This window comes from Ambystoma mexicanum, chromosome 11 (genome assembly GCF_040938575.1).
Source record: "Ambystoma mexicanum isolate Mex_15411 chromosome 11, UKY_AmexF1_1, whole genome shotgun sequence".
In the NCBI taxonomy this organism is placed as follows: Eukaryota; Metazoa; Chordata; class Amphibia; order Caudata; family Ambystomatidae; genus Ambystoma; species Ambystoma mexicanum.
In genome coordinates, this window is record NC_090934.1 from 1474381940 (window position 1) to 1474399010 (window position 17071).

A 17071-nucleotide genomic window follows, 5' to 3' on the forward strand; every position below is an offset into this window, starting at 1 on the left:
CTTCTTTTTAAGTGTTTTCTGAAGGGCCAGTAGGATGGCTCAGAGTGCAGGGATAGCGGCAGCGAGTTCCAGAGCAAGGAGGCGATGATGGGAAGCTAGAGCCTCCTGCTCTAGTGGGCTTGAATCTCGGTGTGGCGAGACAGTGGCTGTCGGGTGATCGCACGGGTCTAGTAGAAGTGGTTTTATCGAGTCTTTCACCCAAGTACATAGGGGCTTTGTTGACGAGGCAGCGGTTGAGTGATGGAAAGAACTTTGAATTTGATATGATCTCTGATCGGGAGCCAGTGCCCCTTTGTCCTGGTTACGGTGATGTGGTCACGTATGGAAATATCAAGGACGGCATGGAGGGCATTCTTTAAGATGAGGTTTTTCTCAGTAGTGCTGGCATGAAGAACATTGCACTAATCTAGTGTTGAGCCAGTGATGGTGCGGGTGATGGTGAGGCGGTTCTGTGGCGAGAGGAATAGGAATGGTTTTCTGCCACTTATGAGCTTCGTGGTATGGGAAGCGGATGATGAAATGGCATTGACCTGCCGTGTCATGTTGAGGATGGCACCGAGGTATACTCCAAGGGTTTCAAGTGCAGGTGAGACTGAGATTGTGAATTGGTCTATAGTAAAGGCTTGATAGGCAAGGTCGGGTTTAGAGAGTAGGGCTTGGGTTCCAACAATTACAATTTCTGTCGTGTCATTTAGGCAGAGCTGGTGGGACACCATCCATGCCTGGATGGTCTTGTAGATGGAGTGGAGTGTGGTGGTGGTGGTGTTGTGAAGGTAGTTGCCAGGGAGGAGGAGGATTTGCGTGTCGTCTGCGTGGTCAATGTAGATAATGCCAGAGGAGTCCAGGGGATCAACCACGGGCCTTGTGTAGATATTGTAGAGGGTAAGGGAGACGCAGGAGCCTTGTGGGATTCCACAAGAGAAAGGTACTCGGGTGGTACTCTATGCGAGAAATGGGGCGATCCAATTGGTTGCTTCAGAGGAGAAATTGGCAGTGGTAGTGAGGTGACAGCAGAGGGTTTGGTGGTCACGAGTTCAAAGGCAGGGGAGAGAATTTGCCCGAGTCTCTGATGCCATGGAGTTGGTTTCAAGTCTAGCAGGGTAGATTCAGTTCTATATCTGGGTGGAAGCCAGACTGGCGAGGACGGAGGCTGTTGCGTCACTCCTGATAGGCTGCAAAATCCAAGATTTTCAGGAGGAAAGGGACGGTAGGGATAGGGTGGTAGTTGGTGGAAATGGGTGGATCGAGCAAGGGCTTTCTGAGAAGGGTGACATCCAGGCTTCTGAAACTGGTGGGCACAGAACATGATGAAAAGGATTTGTTGATGATAGCAGTGATGATTGGTAAAAAGTAATCTGCGCAGTCTTTGATAAGTGGGACTGGGCAGATGTCACCTTTGCGGCATGAAGGTTTGAGGCCTTCATAATGCGGGCTGTTTCTGATTCAGAGACTGGGCAGAAATTAAAGGTGGGGAGGAGGGTGGGGGGTAGTGGGCTGTGAGCTGCTGCAATTTGATGTGCATGAAGGCTTGTTTATTTGGGATTTGGTCTTGTATAGTAGCGATTTTGCTTATGGGGGCGTGTTCTACCTTGCCACACCAGGAATAGGCTTTAGTGGAATGGGCAGGTGCAGGGGCTGGGGTCTCCAGCTCGCATAGGATGGCGAAGAGCTCTCGTGAATTGGATTTACCTTTGGAGAGTCTATTGCTGCAGACGGAGGCCGTGGCATTGTGAATGGCTACCTTACACTGTTTGGAGATAGTGAAAACAGGTTTTATTAGCAATGAAGGGGGTTTGTCGCCATTCAGCTCCAATGGTTTATTTTTTTGGAGGTAATGGTTTGAGGTTCCGGGGTGGACCATGAGTGTTTATGAGAGGAGGCTTTCTCCTTATGCCGTTTTAAAAAGGGGCTAGCAGGTTTATGGTTTGGCCAACAATATTGGTGTAATCGTCAACAAGCAAGGTGGGGTTGGCAGTGGAGAAGGGGGTGGAGGGAGGTCAGCGGCTAAAGGGGGAGGCGCTCTTTAGTGAGGTTGTGGGTGCATGTGATAGCGCAGGGGTTAAGGAAGTGGCGATAGCCAATTCTTTGGTTGTAGGGATTGAAAAGGTGATGTGGTGGTCCGACCAAGGACAAAGTGCGTTAGAAGTGATTGAGGTGCTGCACCAGGTCAACGAGGCAGTCGAGAGGGCAATCTATTTTGTGGGAAGGTGCAAGTATGTGCCGAGTGCATCCAAGGTCGTTGAGGGCTTTAACAAAGGAGAGGGCATCTTCGTCCCTGGGGTCAATGAATCCCAGGTTGAGATCGACAAAGATGAGGAGTTCGAAACTCAGCTTCAGATCAGTGGGGAGAAGCTGCAGGATATCTTCTTCGAATGAGAAGGTGGGTCCTGGGGGGGGGCAGTAGATGATTTGGAGGGAGATGGTGGATGTTGGGGATAGCAAATGTTTTATAGAGAGGATGTTGCAATTGGGTGGGGGAGAAGGAGAAACGGGGAGAGCAGGGGAGAGCTACGGCACCTCTGTTAGTCGGTCACTACGAAGGATAGACTATCCTAGAGGAATGGCAATGGATAAAGTGAGACCAGCAACATTGTGGAGCCAGGATTCTGTAATGGCTAGGATGTCTACGTAGTTCGAGGTGATGAAGTTATATATGTCAGGGGCATGCACCATGATTGACCCAGTATTAATCGGGGCTCAATTTAAGGTGGTGGGATGGCTGGTAGTGGAGTCGCTAGAGACCAGATTGGTCTGGACTGTAGGCGATGGAAGGTTCAGTGGTCTGGTAGGGCGCTGATGGGAGGTCTAGCCTCGTAGATGGGTGAGGGGGAGTCATGGTATGTGAGCAAAGAAGTGCATTTCTAATGGTGGGTGGGGCAGGAAGGGATATGGGCAGTGCTTAATTTGTTTAAAAAAAATGCCAGGGCTGAAATATTTTCTAACACGTACTGGACACATCAGGATGGGCAGCTCCCCGCCCACTGTTGCCACCATCCACAACCCATGGCTGCTCCCCATGGTGTCAACATATATGGGGGTTAAAGCTGCAATTCCTACCAGGTCATTGGTTGATGGATGGACTGGCCATGGCAGATGTGTGATGTACAACTACCAATCAACATAAAATAAAATATCACTCATTGTGTCTTGCTACGACACAAAAGCTTTAGTGTGTTTTTAAACACAATAATTGTTAACATTTTGCTCAATTCTATAGGCGCTTAAGGGACTGACAGTTAAAATAAAAAAGTTGCCAAAACACCACATCATAATCAAAATGAGTCCGAGACAGTAAGTGTCTGTGCTCAGAATTAAGAGCTGGGTCTGAGCCCTGGCAAACACCCACACAAATTAGCCACTGGATATGGGTAGCAATGGGGTGCAAGTGCGCGTGGCAAGTGGGCCGAGTCTGATAAGGTCAAGGGATGGGAGCTGGGCGAGACACTAGGAAAGGAGGTGGCAGTAGCTGGGTGTGGTGTGGTACCTACAGACTTATCGGCAAGGTGAGTGGAGTGGGAGAGTGGTTCATCTAAGGGTAACAGTGGAGGGAGGCATCTCATGTGAGGTATAGATGAATGTTGAGGTGGGGGCCTGGGCAAGAAGTATGTGGCTGGAGGCAGAAAGGGGATACCTGTAAGTCAACAGCTGGGCAGGCGCGTGTCTGTCCATGCCCAGACAGGCAGAGGCCTTAGGTGTGGGCCTTGGGAGAAGGCCAGCTTTGCCTCCTGGCGAAAAGGTGCATCTACTCATTTAGTACGCCCATTCGATTTGAAATCCGTCTGCCCCTGTTTATTACTCACATTCAGTTTTAGATCAGTTTGTCCCAGTTTAGTACTCGTGTTCAGTTTTAGATCAGTTTGTCCCAGTTTAGTACTCGCATTCAGTTTTAGGTCAGTTTGGCCCAGTTTAGTTTGCCCCAATTTAGTACTCGCATTCAGTTTTAGGTCAGTTTGGCCCAGTTTAGTTTGCCCCAATTTAGTACTCGTGTTCAGTTTAGGTCAGTGTGCCCCAGTTTAGTACTTGCATTCAGTTTTAGGTCAGTGTGTCCCAGTTTAGTACTCGTCTTCAGTTTTAGGTCAGTTTGGCCCAGTTTAGCTTTCCACAGTTTAGTACTCGTGTTCAGTTTAGGTCAGTGTGCCCCAGTTTAGTACTCGTGTTCAGTTTTAGGTCAGTTTGTCCCAGTTTAGTACTCGTGTTCAGTTTTAGGTCAGTTTGTCCCAGTTTAGTACTCGCGTTCAGTTTTAGGTCAGTGTGCCCCAGTTTAGTACTCGTGTTCAGTTTTAGGTCAGTTTGTCCCAGTTTAGTACTCGCGTTCAGTTTTAGGTCAGTTTGCCCCAGTTTAGTACTATTCAGCTTTAGGTCAGTTTGCCCCAGTTTAGTACTATTCAGTTTTAGGTCAGTTTGCCCCAGTTTAGTACTATTCAGTTTTAGGTCAGTTTGCCCCAGTTTAGTACTATTTAGTTTTAGGTCAGTTTGTCCCAGTTTAGTACTCGTGTTCAGTTTTAGGTCAGTTTGTCCCAGTTTAGTACTCGCGTTCAGTTTTAGGTCAGTTTGTCCCAGTTTAGTACTCGCGTTCAGTTTTAGGTCAGTTTGCCCCAGTTTAGTACTCTCGTTCAGTTTGCCCCAGTTTAGTACTATTCAGTTTTAGGTCAGTTTGTCCCAGTTTAGTACTATTTAGTTTTAGGTCAGTTTGTCCCAGTTTAGTACTCGTGTTCAGTTTTAGGTCAGTTTGTCCCAGTTTAGTACTCGTGTTCAGTTTTAGGTCAGTTTGTCCCAGTTTAGTACTCGTGTTCAGTTTTAGGTCAGTTTGTCCCAGTTTAGTACTCGCGTTCAGTTTTAGGTCAGTTTGTCCCAGTTTAGTACTCGCGTTCAGTTTTAGGTCAGTTTGTCCCAGTTTAGTACTCGCGTTCAGTTTTAGGTCAGTTTGTCCCAGTTTAGTACTCGCGTTCAGTTTTAGGTCAGTTTGTCCCAGTTTAGTACTCGCGTTCAGTTTTAGGTCAGTTTGTCCCAGTTTAGTACTCGCGTTCAGTTTTAGGTCAGTTTGTCCCAGTTTAGTACTCGCGTTCAGTTTTAGGTCAGTTTGTCCCAGTTTAGTACTCGCGTTCAGTTTTAGGTCAGTTTGTCCCAGTTTAGTACTCGCGTTCAGTTTTAGGTCAGTTTGTCCCAGTTTAGTACTCGCGTTCAGTTTTAGGTCAGTTTGCCCCAGTTTAGTACTCTCGTTCAGTTTGCCCCAGTTTAGTACTATTCAGTTTTAGGTCATTTGTCCCAGTTTAGTACTCGTCTTCAGTTTTAGGTCAGTTTGCCCCAGTTTAGTACTCTCGTTCAGTTTGCCCCAGTTTAGTACTATTTAGTTTTAGGTCAGTTTGTCCCAGTTTAGTACTCGCGTTCAGTTTTAGGTCAGTTTGCCCCAGTTTAGTACTATTCAGCTTTAGGTCAGTTTGCCCCAGTTTAGTACTATTCAGTTTTAGGTCAGTTTGCCCCAGTTTAGTACTATTCAGTTTTAGGTCAGTTTGCCCCAGTTTAGTACTATTTAGTTTTAGGTCAGTTTGTCCCAGTTTAGTACTCGCGTTCAGTTTTAGGTCAGTTTGCCCCAGTTTAGTACTATTCAGTTTTAGGTCAGTTTGCCCCAGTTTAGTACTATTCAGTTTTAGGTCAGTTTGCCCCAGTTTAGTACTATTCAGTTTTAGGTCAGTTTGCCCCAGTTTAGTACTATTTAGTTTTAGGTCAGTTTGTCCCAGTTTAGTACTCGCGTTCAGTTTTAGGTCAGTTTGCCCCAGTTTAGTACTATTCAGTTTTAGGTCAGTTTGCCCCAGTTTAGTACTATTCAGTTTTAGGTCAGTTTGGCCCAGTTTAGTACTATTCAGTTTTAGGTCAGTTTGCCCCAGTTTAGTACTATTCAGTTTTAGGTCAGTTTGCCCCAGTTTAGTACTATTTAGTTTTAGGTCAGTTTGTCCCAGTTTAGTACTCGCGTTCAGTTTTAGGTCAGTTTGCCCCAGTTTAGTACTATTCAGTTTTAGGTCAGTTTGCCCCAGTTTAGTACTATTCAGTTTTAGGTCAGTTTGCCCCAGTTTAGTACTATTCAGTTTTAGGTCAGTTTGCCCCAGTTTAGTACTATTTAGTTTTAGGTCAGTTTGTCCCAGTTTAGTACTCGCGTTCAGTTTTAGGTCAGTTTGCCCCAGTTTAGTACTATTCAGTTTTAGGTCAGTTTGCCCCAGTTTAGTACTATTCAGTTTTAGGTCAGTTTGGCCCAGTTTAGTACTATTCAGTTTTAGGTCAGTTTGCACCCACCTTTCTTGCCCAGCTGTGTCCCATATCTGTAGAGTGGTTTGTTCTCCATCCACTAAGAGCTTCTTGATTTGAAAATCGACTCCTGCGGTGAGAGAAAAAACAGCTCATTATTGGTTATTTATTTCTAAATGTTCACGCTTGGCATCCAATATTTCAACATAAACTCCAAACCCTTGCAGAGGAATACATGTGGTTCACGGACCTGCCAAACCTTGCTGCGCCTGCAGGTGAAGCCCTGCAACGCCCCTGCCTTCAGCTTTACTTAATGGCCCCTTAGTCTAAAGCCACCAAGACATGGAATGTGAGAATCCCATCTCAAGACAAGAGAGAGGAGAGCGTTTCCAGTGCGAGCCCTTCTGGCCACCACTGTTTCCAAGCCATCATCTTTATTTCATCTGCATTGAGGAGGGGAAGTAGTGATCCAAACTCGTCAATATTTCCCCCCCACCCCTGAGAAATTGCGCCGATGTTCGATTTTCCCATTGAGAGCACTTATTTTGGAGGCAATGGTCTCCACTGCCTGCAATCCGTAGCTCTCGTTTTTATGAGGTCTCCTCCATTTGGACATTGTTCATGGACAAGGACCCAGGAAGCCAGAAAACAGGTTGGACGCAAGAACTCCGACATTAATAGATATTAGCACCCTGGTAGGGGGTGCCAGCCAATTAAGTGGCTAGGAATGTGGGTTTGAACCTCTGGTGCAAGCTCGTGTTCCATACCGGCTGACGGCCGCCACCATCTGCCCCCAACCCACTGTCCTTTTTTTTGCATTCCTCCTCCCCCAACTTACCTTATTTCGGCTCAGCTTGCAACGGCTGCCATGGAAAGCGAAGAGGGGCTCTGTACAGAGTCCCACCTTCTCCTTCCATGGTGGCCATTTTTGTAAAGGATTTTCCTTCTACAACGGGACACTGCACGCGTCCCATTTATACAAAGGAAAATCCTCTTTTTTAGCACCCCCGGTTACCACTTTGGCAACCTGGGGTGAAAATAGCATTAAGCCCCCGTTCGCTAGGGGCGATAACTTGGGCTGCCTGTCCGATAACCCTCATTCCAGCCCTTGGAACAGAGGCTTAACGCCATATTTATTTAAATGAGCCATTCGTTTCTACTTTGTTACATCACCGATTTAAGTTGAAAAATTAAACATTTTCATCTCCACTTTTTCGACCATCCTATACTACTGGAATGAATTGCTACAATCTGATTTTGGCTGCAAACTGGCTATATTTCCGTGCTGGCACAAAAGAGTTGCCAGAGGCAGCTCTCCGTATTTTCAGTGCAACACACGCTTTGCCGAGGTGGAACAAATAAGGCGATAAGATATTGCAGAAACTCAGGGGGTTTGACATGCGACTCTTGCAGGGGGAGCCAGTGGAGAGAATGAATGTCTGGCGAAACATGGACCCCTTCTCTCAAATTAGAAATACAGTCTTAACCGAATAGAAGACAAACACTAACGTGTAGGGTCAGGTGTAATCCAAAGAGTGTCCAACTGGTGCCCTCATAGAAAGAGGACAACGATTTAGAACCAGTACACAGGTCCAAACCAATGAAGAAACCAGCAGCCTGGATTAGTTACGGCATGGAGTGGATAACTGCACCCTTCAGGCTACAGCCTAAGATGTGAGGGAAACAAAGAGCACACAGATCATAATTACACAAGGAGTTGTGCAAATAAACGCAACACCTGTGGCAGTCCAGAACAGGGCCCATCCCCTTGCACGGGCAGTTGCGAGTGGACACAAACAGGTTTTTGTGAATGGAGCTTGAACAGTCAATATCCCCCGGGCCATAGTTCTTCTAATGGATTCAGGAATTGCGAAAACGTGGGGAAATGCAACATGTCACAGGAAATTGCAGAACAGATTTTTAGGAGTCTGTCTTGGGGGTTTGAGTTTCAGGACCCTAATCGTGGAAGGTCCAAGCCATATCGGAGAAGCCCTGATGAAAACCTACATGGTTTGTGATGGATCTTGTGGAGTCATCACTAAACCTCTGCCTTAAGTCTCCTCCCAGGTGCAAAGTGAAATTCAGATGCTTTCCGATGTTCACCATGCAGGGGGTTTTCTGTGTGTGTTTGGGCATCCAGGGGGGGTTGGCATCACCTGGGAAGAGGATTCCGTGGGGTGAGATCGCTTCCATACCAAAGTCTGTAGTGGCCTGCTGTCGTAACAATCTTTTTGTTACACAAACTAACCATCCAGATAATCGCAAATCCCTAGGCATTGGGAGAATTCAAAAACCCTTCCAGAACCTTCGAACCTCATGAAGCTAAAAACCTCTCGAACTCCCAAAAGGTACAGTGAAAGGAAATATGTGAATGATAACGATTTAAGCTTTTGAACTTTATTGATCTTTACAATCAAATCTGGTGACTGATCCGTCGAAAATTTCTTTGAAGAACATTAGGGGGACAGAAATAAGTGTAAGAATGAAATTCAAGTCCCATAATTCTCCAAGTACTGGGACGAGGAAGAGGGCTACAGAGGACCAACGCTGCAGGAGTGGACAGATTGTTAATAGAAATTACCCACACTTGAGGGAGACTGGGAGGCTTAAAAGCCCCACCTCCCCCCAGAGGTGCAGGCTATAAGGGAGCAGGAGGAGCAGTGCGGTCCGTGCATGCAACCGACTCGGAAACTAGGAGGGAGAAGACGCTGGGACCACTGTTCAGCAGAAAACAGTAGCCGGTCCTGAGAGGGTCTATGCCTCCAGAAACCTTAAGTGCAGAGGATGCGCAGCAGGAAGCTTTCCTTTCCAAGAGACTGTCTCAGGTGGCGCGGGTGACAGCGGACCAGGAATAGTCATTTGCCGGGTTGCAAGGAGCCTATGAAGCAGAAGGCCTGTGATCAGCCAGGGGTTCGGACGCACACACCTTACCCAGTGAGTTCACCAGCTGAAATGACCCGGGAGCGCTCAAAGACCACTTGCGTGCTGAAGGTAGGCGTTTCCACTCACGTGCGAGTGAAAGATGCACTAAGAGTTACTTTGAATACCAAACTATCAGAAAGCAGCAAAAGTACGGTGTGTCAAAACCAAATGACTAACTTAGCGTGCAAGTTTGTTGAGAACCCAGCAACCCGAGGGGGCAATATTATTAAACATTAAATATATACAACCATTGCCCAAGCCAAGAGAATCCAAGAACAAGGCAATTCAAATGCAAGAGATATTGCCAGAGGCAGAAGGTTCACAGGGTGTGAAGCTTGTCGCCCATATTTTTAGAAGTATATAAGAAACACTGGTAGACACCCACATGGCCAAAGCCAAGAACCAAGCAGAAGAAGATCTCACCCTTGTCAGTGTTTGGTTTCTTGTGTAGTGGGGAAACCAGAGTGGCAAGAAGGCTGCCCCCTTCTGGGAAATGGTATTCAGAAGGAGAGGAGCAATAATTAGCAGAGGCACCAATGGGAATCTTTTTTTCCCTGAAGAGTTGCTAAAGGTTCAATGTGGCCGACAAAAGAACAGTGTGAAGCCGGTGTAAAAGTGCTCAGAAGTGTATCCTAACCACAGAAGCACTCGTTTATGAATCGCTCTTCGTGGTATGGGAGTAGTAGGCCTGGAAGTAAACCCCATCGAAGTTAAGTTATTTTTTTTAGTTGATATAAAGTGGTGCTGACAAAGACAATTTATGTTGGTTGTGGTACTGAAGAAAGAACTGTGTAAAACCGCTGGAGAGGAGTTACATTTCTCCAGTTGTGGAAAAATCATCCTGACAAAGACACGTCTTCCTCTTGCTCAAGGAAGAGGAAGAACCTTTTTCTTTGTTGAATCACTGGACTGGTGGAACCTTTGGTTATAAAGTTGCAGTCACAAAGAACCATGTTGTAACTTTGTTACAAACCAGGATTTCCTCATTTATTTTTTAAGTGTGGAGCAGAATCCTGCTGGAATCCGGGGAAGGGGAAGTCACCCAGATTATAAGGAAAATTGTTATATTACAAATATAATGGTTATAATTGTGTTGCCTTTGAACTGCCATACACTATGTTATTGTATGTATAAGAATGAGGGACAGACATCCTTTGTTAAGAGTGTTTCCTTTAGTTTATTTTAGGCAGGGAAATCCTCATCAGGGTATGGATACCGAGGCGTTTATCAAAAACTGGCATATTCTGAAAAATCGTCACAAAGTTGTCCGCCTCACATTTCTGACACCTTAGAGGTTGCGCGTGGACTAGCAGCGGCTGGTTCAATGGAATTATTTTGGTACAAACAATTCAGTAATTGTCGAGCCAAGTTACAGCGGCCCTGTAGAAAAACTGTCCAGACTCGGCATTTAAGAAATTCTAACAAGTGTCCTGGCCAGACCAGGCACAGAGGCCCTCTGAACCCGTTGTAGAGCCAGGCTCAGAATAAATATTTAAACAAGTGAGTATTAGCAACATCTTTCCAGGGCCCTGCATGTCAAGCTCCTAACCTGGTGAGAAGCAGGGTGAGCAAACCCATCCATACATGACCAATGGCAGGGCTGAGAGTGTACACAGTTCTTCATACAGGACAAGCCTTCTAAGTATTTTTTTTAGGGTATCTATGGAGCATGGACCGAGCTTTGTGGTCGGAACTGCACGCTTTACAATCATAGTGGGAAGTGTAAGGTTAGGGAGCAGATAGCAAGGGCAAGGGGATTTAACAACAGGGGAGGGAGGGTAACTGTCAGCAATGGATCTACGAGTACCCAGGGGAGGAAACAGTGGGATCAGATCACCCAGTCTGAGGCCTGGTGGGGCATGGACGGTGTATGGGCCTAGGTGTTAGGGAGGAGCCATTCCTTGAAGAGGAGGGTCTTGAGCTCCTTCCTGAACTGTCGAAGCAAGGGAGAGAGCTGGAGGTTGCTGGAAAGGAGATTTCAGAGTCTTGGGGCATAGACAGAGAAGGCCTGTGTTCTGGTTCTTTCTTTACTGCACTGGTGGAGTTCAAGACTACACACGTCCTTACTTCTGGTGGATCGTAGGTCTCTGCAGATGCTCAGTTTCTCAATGAGGTAGCGTGGGGACGTCAGGGTGACAGTCTTATAGATGATCCAGTAGGATTTAAAGATGATACAGGCTTGCAGCGGTAGAATTTGTAGGGTTCTTGGATGAGTCGTGCTGCAGCATGCAAGACACACCTCAGGAGCTGCATAGTCACTGGAAGACCTTCCAAAAGGGGCATTGCCACCATCCCGGTGGGAGAGCATGAAGGGTTGAACAATGGATCTGAAGTCGTTTTCTGGGATGAAGGGCTTGATTTTTCACAGGAGAGAAGGTTGGTACCAAGCCGTTTGCAGGAGAGGTGCGAGTTTATGTCAAACCTAATAGGACTTCGCGCAGGTGACCATGATTTGTCTGGTCTTTAGGGTCGAGGGGAAGGTGCCTGGAGTTGGGCAGCTATTGGTGATGGTCAGGTAAGGGAGGAGTGCTTCCGTCGGAAGGGACTTGCGTACGCCGGCAGTGAGGAGGTCACCTGCATATGATTTGGTCGTGAAGGATACGAGACTGGCAGTGAGGTCTTCCATAGTGAGCGTCTTAAAAGTTATCGAGGAAGTTGTGCTTTTGCGAGATGGGCTGTGTAGTGTGCCCAGTGGGCTAAGTGTACGAAAAGAAGTAGTGGAACTGAAGTTTCCTACTGGCCTTCCCCCGCTCCACACAAACCCCATTGCCATGCCCCCTACCACACACAATACAAACTTTAAAACCAATGCACCTGCTGTTTAAGGGAACGTTCAGTGCACTGAAGTGTAGGGGTCCACTACTTCAGACACTTATTTTAAAATGAAACCATTCTGGAACGGTTTCTTTTTAAAATAAGAGTATATGAACAGTGAAACATAATTTTCTTTTTTTGAATTTTTTTTTTTTTTTAAAGATAGAGGAGCACCACTCCTAAACGCTGCCGCCCACTTCAACCTCTGAGTGTGCCTTCAGCTGTAGAATTGGTGTCTTTGTGTAGGCAGACCATGCTGATCTTATTGATTAGGAGATATTGATGGTGGTAGATTTCTCAATGGAGCCCATTAGGGATGGGCCGGGAAGAGGGTTGATGCAGTGCTTGGTGGCTTTTAAGAGTACACTACTTTCATTGTTGGCCTATTGTGTTTTGGTAGTAGTTGGCCTTGGCATTGGTGATCAGTCATCTGTGCATAGCACAGAGTTCCTTGAGCACGGGGAGTTCAGATGTGCTGCAGGATTTGACAAATCTGTGTTCAGATGGTTGAATTTCAGTTCTTGAGTGCACCACAGTGTGGAAGGTTTAGGTTTCACGGAGCATCGTTTCACTGGGGCATGGCGGTTGATGTTTGTTGCGAGGTGGTGTTGAGTTCTTGGGAGAGTGAGTCACAGCCGTGGTTCGTCAGAGGTAAACCACCCATGTGAGGTGGAATTTGGCAAGGACTTCCATTAGAGCCACCAGTGGGAAGTCCTTGAATGACCTGAAGGCTTGTCTGAAGGCTTTCCGATGGGTTTGCTTGACTGGTATGGTGTGACTGATGTCAAAGGGGATTTCCAGATGGTCTGACTGTCGAGTGGGATTGGAGAGCTGTGATGGAAGGTGGGCAGGGCGTTGATGATGAGGTCAAGGATATTAGCTTTCCTGTGAGTTGGGTATTTTGTGTGCTGCGTGAGGTTCAAAGTGTTGAGCAGGCAGTGGAGATCTTCTTTCTTTGACTTGGCTGCAAGGCTGCGAGGGATGTTGAAGTGTTGGGCATGCATGAGAGACATGTTTGATGGAGGTGTTGAGCTTGAGTAGTCTATAGATGAGGTGAAAGCGAAAGTGACTGTCCATTGGGGAGAGCAGGAAGCAGCAGGAAAGGTTTTTGAAAGAGCCAATGGTGGCAACGTCCAGTTGGGTGCATGGCCGTGGTGCCTTGTGAATGATGGCGAGACCTCCACTCATCTTGTTTGGACTGCCTCTTTGTAGAATTCTGTAGCTTTTGGGTATGGGGACATCTTGCATGTGGGTTGTGTGTGCGGGGGGGGGTCATTCAAGTCTCAGTAATGAACATGGCATTAGAGTCACGTGTGGTGATCAGGTCAGTGAGGTCTGCTGCATGGTTGTTTTCTGAACGGACATTGGTGAGCATCAGTTTTCTTGTAGTTGTGGATGATGGAGTGCTGATGTGATCTATGGTAACGCGATTGTGCGACATGGTGTGGTTAGAGACGAGTGGCGATGATGGGGATGGGTTATTGGGGCAGAGGGGTGAAACACATAGTTGAGAATGCTTACTTGATGTTAGAGTAGCATGAGTTGTGGTTGTGGGTCCTTCTGAACGGTTTTCTTAATCTTCCTTTTGCTTCAGACACCCAGATGAGACGGCCTTGATCTAAGAGTTAAGGAAGGAAAAGGGGCAGGGCAAGGTGGCTCTTTGGTCACGTGACCAGCAGCTGCTTCAAAGCGGTCTGTAGTCCTTAAGTAGCTGACTGGAAGGCACGAACAAGTGGTGGATGGAGCATCAGAGTGGCAGGGCCTGGTCATGTCAAACAGCAGTCTCCTCAAAGCCATCTGCCTGGAGCAGGCCTGGAGACCTCAAGTATCTGCTTGGATTCATTCATTGTGGATGGTCAGAGGAGAGGATCACAGACAGATTAAATCCATGTAGGATGGCAGGATTTCAAGTTTTAGGATGGCAGGATTTCAGGTTTTAGGATGGCAGGATTTCAGGTTTTCCGGCTTGCCGGAGGAACATGGATATGTGTAGGCAAAGTGCCTGGACGACACCCAGGACATACCTTTGTTCACCAAGATGGGAAGTTATCTCAGTGCTGGGATCCTGGTGGAAGTGGACAGATTGAGCTTGATTCATACCATCGGCTTTCCATGGATGCACCATCTCACTTTCCACCTGCCCGAGCTCCAGTGTCAAACACCTCACTTAAGCTGGACCTCTGGTCAACCACGATCCTGCACAGCGGTCAGCATTCTGTCAAGGGCCACAGGGCCAGGAAAAGAAGCTCCAGTTTGTAAATACGTTGCAGCGGGGACTTAGCAGTCTGGCCAAGCAAGTCATATAGGCCCCCGCTTTTGCCAGAGCCTACATCCCACCAGTAGGCACGGAGCTGGCACATTCAACGAAGCGGAGTGATTAAAGCATCAGCACTGCAGGGGACACTTCTATACTGCAAAGCAGGAGGGTATCCAGCTAAACAGAAGGCAAATTAAGATGTCAAAATGTAGACCCCGATAAGACTGTCCAGATCTAGTGTCATTGGTGCAGGAGCGATACTGCCTCTAGTGTACAGAGGCCTCAAGGGCAGAGATATGTACGAAAAGGTGGGGAGGAGGACACTTTCAACCAAAACCTTCCAAGTTTAAGATGGTGACAAGGAGCATGGAAGCGATCCCTAACACGCCAAAGTCGCTTCTTGCCAAACACGCAGCTATGTGTCCGGAAGAGATCACAGCAAGTTATGATCCACATTGTGAAAGGATCCAGAGGGATCTGATCCTGGGTAGATCCAGAGCGATCTTATCGTTGGTTAGTTATCGCAAGTGGCTTCCAAAATGTTCAAAACAGCACGTTACGTTACGTTACGCGGCCTGTGTCCGGGCTGGATGCCTGACTTGAGTATGTCAAACATATGAGGGTTCTTTATTCATGTTGCACTGAATAGCAACATGCGTTAATGATGCACATACAAGAACCGCTCTTGAGCTCTTTAGCCGGCAACAGGCCGGCCTTGGCCGTAGCCGATTTGCAGAGGACTAATTGGACCAGACCTGTGGGGCCGGGACAGGGAAGAAGTGGTAGGATGAAGACGGTGCCTTGGGGTTAACTGTTGGTCCAGATCTGGGTTATTTCGGGAAAAACTCACGAAAACACAAAATACACGAAACCTGCACAGATAGTCTTGCAAATATTAAATCATAAAAAAACAAAATCAGAACCAACAGATTAGCTGGCAAATAAATTACAAAATATAATCGTCAACCACATTAAAAACCGGAGAGCTCTCTTCAGCTTGCAGAACTCCAATGTCTTAATCAATAAGATCAGCATGGTCTGCCTACACAAAGACACCAATTCTACAGCGAACGGCACGCTCAGTGGTTGAAGTGGGCGGGAGCGGTTAGGAGTGGTGCTCCTCTACTTTTTTTTTTTAAACAGTGACAAACTATCTTTGCCATAAGGAAGAGTCAAGCGTGAAACACATGTGTAGGCACTGTGAAAAGCCACATGTGTGTATGGAAGATATCTTTTGAGAAAGTGACGTCCAATTCAGTCACGATATCTTCTGCGTACTGAGCAGAGTAGAGTTGATCCTAGGAAAATATCATTTTTGAGTTTCAATTGGCAACAAGCATCGAGGGTAGTGCTCTTCAGCTCAGTACCGTCCTGGAGCAAGCCCGGCACAGGGGACACCAAACACAGCCGCTAAGGCATGGTCTGGTATGTATGATGTTCTCAGAGAGGGTGAGGACAAACCACTGAGCCATGTCCTCTGTCTGGGGTCAACAGAACAAACAACTATCCTTAGCATGTGGTTGGAAGTCGCATGTCACGAAAAGGTTCCAACCCAACATTTTGTTTTTTCTGGATTCGAGGAATAGATTTTACAACACACCCATGAGCCATTTCATGTTATACCCATTGTGTAAATTGTGTAAAAGGGCTATTTGTCTATCTGCACGAGACGGTCCCATAAATAGTCCAGGCCATGCTGCCCGACCAGAACCTTCACGCATTTCAGCTTTGGGCGAGTTAGGGCCATGATTAGCAAACCTGAATTCTGATAGGATCTGGGGAGCCCCAGGGCCACGAGCAATAAGTGAAAGGTTAATTGACAGCTTCATTAATTTCCAATGAACCCCACTCAAGACGCAATGGAAGCATTGGAGTACTGTTAGGCGGAGCCAATAACATCTTTACTAGCTCGAAAGCATTCGAGATCCACCAGACCCGGGCTGCATACACTGAGGAGTCCTGCAGGGGTCTACAACCCTTGGCCCTCCAGATGTTATTGCGCCTCAGTCCTGGTCTGAATGCTCAATGGTGAGGGATCATTGGAGCGACAGTTCAGAACATCTGTAGAGCCACAGGTTGCAGACCCCCGTGCTACAGGCTTCCAGCGTAGAGCTAAACACTTAGAGAATCCAGAAGCAGCCCCTCCCTGCCCTTTTAATGAAAGTAATTTTTTATGACCTGGTGAGGTCCATATACATAGGTTTCTGAATTTCCCTCCTGGGTATTCTATACCTTTACTACTGGGATACTCTCCCCTGCTAGTAGGTTACATTTCAAGGATGATTAGGGTGCAGGACACACCATGGACACAGTATTTCTCATGTTCATTTCTACATCCTTTCTCCCGCACACCTCATGAATTCTATCAGGCGTTTGGTTGTCGAAGGCCGAGAATGGTCTTCAAATCAAAGGATGCTCCGGTTGGTTTCATTCTGCATGTACCAATGTGAATTGGGACCAGCGACAACATTGAAAGCCATCTCCGAATCTATGAAAAATACCTACAAAGCCAGTCTTCATAATGCACCAAAATGATCCCTGAACACATAATATAACTGTAGGTTTGACTTCTTGCCAAGACTCTGCCTGGTGGAGAGCTTTGTAGTTTTGGGGAACACATAGGTCTCGTTTGATCGATCACACATCTGTCTGATGGGTAACCTTCCCAAGATCTGACACTCGGCTTAATGAAGGGTGGGCAGCTCTAACAAGGTGGAATCCGTCGTAGAAATTAGGACCCAAGTTAGTGGGGGATTCTACTGCTCAGGCAGAGGAACTTGCCATTAGGGGCAGGGTTTTGAGTCATGTATAATCGACTTTATCAGATGCATTTTAGTT

The 17071-nt window shown here is 46.9% G+C and overlaps 1 protein-coding gene across 1 annotated transcript in view; it reads right to left on the minus strand.

The window, feature by feature from the left end:
* LOC138504592 (ras and EF-hand domain-containing protein-like) overlaps positions 1-17071 on the minus strand; it is a 188454-nt gene that overhangs the window by 16006 nt on the left and 155377 nt on the right. The window contains exon 13 of the mRNA XM_069625179.1: positions 6289-6370. Coding sequence (XP_069481280.1) covers positions 6289-6370 — 82 coding nt within the window. The remainder of the gene's footprint in view (positions 1-6288; positions 6371-17071) is intronic.